The sequence below is a fragment of the Elephantulus edwardii genome, unplaced genomic scaffold (genome assembly GCF_000299155.1).
Source record: "Elephantulus edwardii isolate Elephantulus edwardi_28Jun2011 unplaced genomic scaffold, EleEdw1.0 scaffold00091, whole genome shotgun sequence".
In the NCBI taxonomy this organism is placed as follows: Eukaryota; Metazoa; Chordata; class Mammalia; order Macroscelidea; family Macroscelididae; genus Elephantulus; species Elephantulus edwardii.
The window spans coordinates 1431564-1435292 of NW_006399841.1; the positions used below are offsets into that span (position 1 = coordinate 1431564).

General features: G+C 45.9%; 1 protein-coding gene across 1 annotated transcript in view; it reads right to left on the minus strand.

Moving 5' to 3' along the window:
• VILL (villin-like) overlaps window positions 1-3261 on the minus strand; it is a 15073-nt gene extending 11812 nt beyond the window's left edge. The window contains exons 1-3 of the mRNA XM_006890655.1: window positions 3196-3261; window positions 2979-3053; window positions 2561-2766 (exon numbers count right to left, since the gene is read on the minus strand). Coding sequence (XP_006890717.1) covers window positions 2561-2766; window positions 2979-3053; window positions 3196-3261 — 347 coding nt within the window. The remainder of the gene's footprint in view (window positions 1-2560; window positions 2767-2978; window positions 3054-3195) is intronic.
• Between the last annotated feature and the right edge of the window lie 468 nt (window positions 3262-3729).

Consider the following 3729-nt stretch of genomic DNA (forward strand, 5'->3'; position numbering starts at 1 on the left):
TGTGCATCCGTGCAAGTGCAGAAATGAGTGCTGATGCGGGCACGTGTGTGCATCCGTGTGGGGAGACTGCACGTACCTGCTTAACAGATGTATGTAAGCCTCTGAGCACCTCGATGTACATTTTCCTGAGTACACACGTGGAGCATACATACGCATTTGTCTATGTATCATTTGCGCATACATGTGGCGGTATATTATGTATCTGTTTATTCACATGAGTGCCTGGAGCAGCAGGATCGTGTATGGGTCAACACATACACTTACGGATGTGTGCAGGTGTGCCCGTGTAGGTGGACGCACACAAGGGGACAGGTGAGCTTCTGCATATATATATGTTTACGTGTGTATTTGTGGTTATGTGTACACTACAGGCATGCATTAGGCTCACCTGTATGAAACAGAAATGGCATAAGATTGGCAGGTTCCCATGGGTCAGGGTAAATAACTCAAAGTTCACTGCAGTTGAGTGCGTTCCAAACCCTAGTGACCCTCTATTTGGGCTTTCAAGGCTGTGAGCCTTCATGGGAAGGGACTTCCCGGCATCATCTCCTGGAGCAGCTGATGCAATCGAACCGCCAGAGACACGTGACCTTTTGGTTATCAGAGCAACATGTCTTGGATGATGTAATCAGAGCTCCTTTCACCCTCAATACATTGTGATGATTAATTTGAAAAAAAAATACTTGAATCTGCTAACAGCAAAAGAGATTTTTTTTTTTTTTTACTGGGCACAATAACAAAAAGAAACTCAAGATCATATTGGCATTTGATCTTAGGCATACAGTCAAGAGAAGTGAGACGTGTGTATTCACACGAAAACTTGGACAGTAAAAAACCCGTTCAACAAACCAACAATACAGCCTATCACTTGTACGTGTAAATGCAGTATTGACATTCATAACAGAGTAAAAAGCAGAAGACAACGCAAATATCCATTAAGGGATGAATGGATAAAAGAAATACAGTGTATAGCCACAAAATGCAATATTATTCAGCAATAAAAAGGGATGAAGTGTATGACAGAAACATTGACTCTTAGTGATGATGCCATACAGAAGAAGAGTATGGTGCAATTTCATTTATGTGAAATGTCTAGAATAGGCAATTCTATAGAAAGTAGATTAGTGGTTGCCTACAGCTTGGGGTAGGGTGCTCTAGTGGCTTAATGGTAAGGAGTTGTGCTGCAAATCCAAAGGCAGGTGGTTCAAATCCACCAGCTGCTCTGCCAACAACAACAGGACTTGGGGCGAGAGGCCATGAAAGGAAATAGGTAGTGAGTGTGAACAGGAAGGGTTTTCTTTACGGGGTGATGAAAATGTTCTCACCTTGGTTGTGGTGGTAGGTGCCCAAGTCTAAGAATATGTGGAAGCCATTGGAAGACTCATTTGGAATTGGTGAAATTGGTTAATTATATGACATAGGAATTGCATCTCAGTAAAAGTGGGCACATTTCTCCCGGGGAGAAGCGAGTGGATTGGAACCACGTGAGTTTGCAGTAGCAGCCCGATTCCTTACTGCTATTGTGAACCGTCAAGTCAGAAGCGGCCTGTCGCTGAGCCTCCAGTGAGTGTACAGAGGCAGTTTAATAGGTCAGGAAGAGAATGTCCGTCTTTCTCCCACAGAGCAGTTGGTGGATTTGAACTTTGTGCCTCTGGGATTGCAGCGCAGCTCTTTACCAGTAGGCCACCAGAACTCACATAATAAACTTGTCTATAGTAGGCGTGGCCTCCACTTCCTAAACCACATGCCTCGGAACATCGATAACTATAGAGGAGCTTTAGGCCTTTTGTTCATAGGGTCACAATGAGTTGTGCTTGGCTTGAAGGCAATCAACAATAACCACCACCACCACAACAACAATCTATCGTCTATCTATCTATCTATCTATCTATCTATCTATCTAATATCTCTATCAACTCTATATCACCTCTATCTCTACCTATCTCTCTTTATCATCTCTATCTATATAATCTCTATCTCTAGCTCTCTCTCTCTATATATATATCTATATATCTATCTCTATATAATCTCTATCTCTATCTCTTTATCATCTCTATCTCTGTTTCTATCATCTTTATCTCTCTTTATCATCTCTGTCTATCTCTATCATCTCTATCTCTGTCTCTATCAACTCTATATAATCTCTATCTCTCTTTATCATCTCTATCTGGTTCTATCATCTCTACCTCTATCTCTATCTTTATCATCTCTATCTATCTTTATCAGCTCTATCTCTATCCCTATCATCTCTATTTCTGTCTCTATCATCTCTAACTATTCTGGTGGTATGGTGGTGAGGATTTGCACTGCCTACCCTAAGGCACACTGTTCCAATCCACTAGTTGCTCCAGAGGAGAAAGATAGACAATCTCCCCCTGTAAGATTTACAGCCTCTGGAAACGGGCTGGAGGGTCAACGATGGGTCAGTTCTGACTTGATGGTGCTAATGACAGTGATATATGTAAAACACAACACACACATTGTCAGATTGGGGAAATGGTCACTCCCATCTGTCACCACCCAAGCCCCTGCATCTCCCTTGCCCCATTCTCTAGCTCACATGACGCCTGGGCTGAAGTAGCTGAGGAAACAATCTGACTCATGGCCCTGGGCCTCGCGGTGTTGCACTGTCCTGTCACCCAGTGCCTCCTGCAGCCGCTGCACAAAGGTGGCCGCCGTGTCCTGGGCCTCTGCACTGGCCGCCTCACCGACCCAGTAGTGCAGGTCACTGGGCACCGTCCCCTGAGCGGCCTTCAGGTTCTGGGGCTTCAAGGTCTGTGTGTGTGTTGGAGCGGGGGTCATCGAGCAGGTTCGTCCAGTCACCTGAGAGATCGTGAAGGGGAGGTAAGGGCACTTAGCAGGTGTGATTCCGGGTCTTTCTGTCTGTTCCCAGTGAGGACTTCTGTTTGGGCTGTTAGGCTCCCTCCCAGCCCCTGACACCCCTTTTCCCCCTGAGACAGACTCCAGGCATAACTCACATGAAGGACGACATAGCAATGCTCCTCGAAGAAGTTCCCGTAGGCCTTCTCAGGTACCGGCACCATCTTCAGGTTCTGAGAGAGGATGGTCCACACGGCGACTCAGGTGACCGCCCCCCCAAGACAGCAGGGAGGGAACTCTGGGTCGGGCAGAGAGGCCTCAACTTAAGACCACACCCTCCCCGTGCTATCGTGCCTGCTGTGGTCAGGCCCTCACCTCGATGACCCATATGTGGAGGTTCCGATGGTCCTCAATGTCCGGTAGGCCCTCATCGATGTCCATCCTAGGATGGAAGCAAATAACAAGAACCAGTGTTCTCAGGCTGGAGGCCACCTGTACGCCAGGGCTCCACGCGAGAACTTCCCCACCTACAGCTTCCGAAGCTTTCGTTGTAGAATGTAGAATTTCATTGTTTAGGATGGGGCTTTCTTTTAAAGAGAATATTACATAGCATGCAGGAGCAATGACTTTGTAAATCTCTACCTAACTTGGGAGGGACTGGAGAGCATTATGCTAAGTGAACTAACTCAGTCCCATAAGGACAAATACTGCATAAGACTATTATTGTAGATCACGTATGAGAATCCAAATGGGGGAAAAGGGGAGTAGGGGGGTGAGGATGGCTGGGAGTGGGAGGTGCATTAATTACGTTGTTGTTAAGTGCTGAAAAGTCGTAGATGATTCATAGCGACCCTATGAACGAAGGTTCTGAACACTTGTATAACTTTCATCATTTCTCCAGGTTCATAG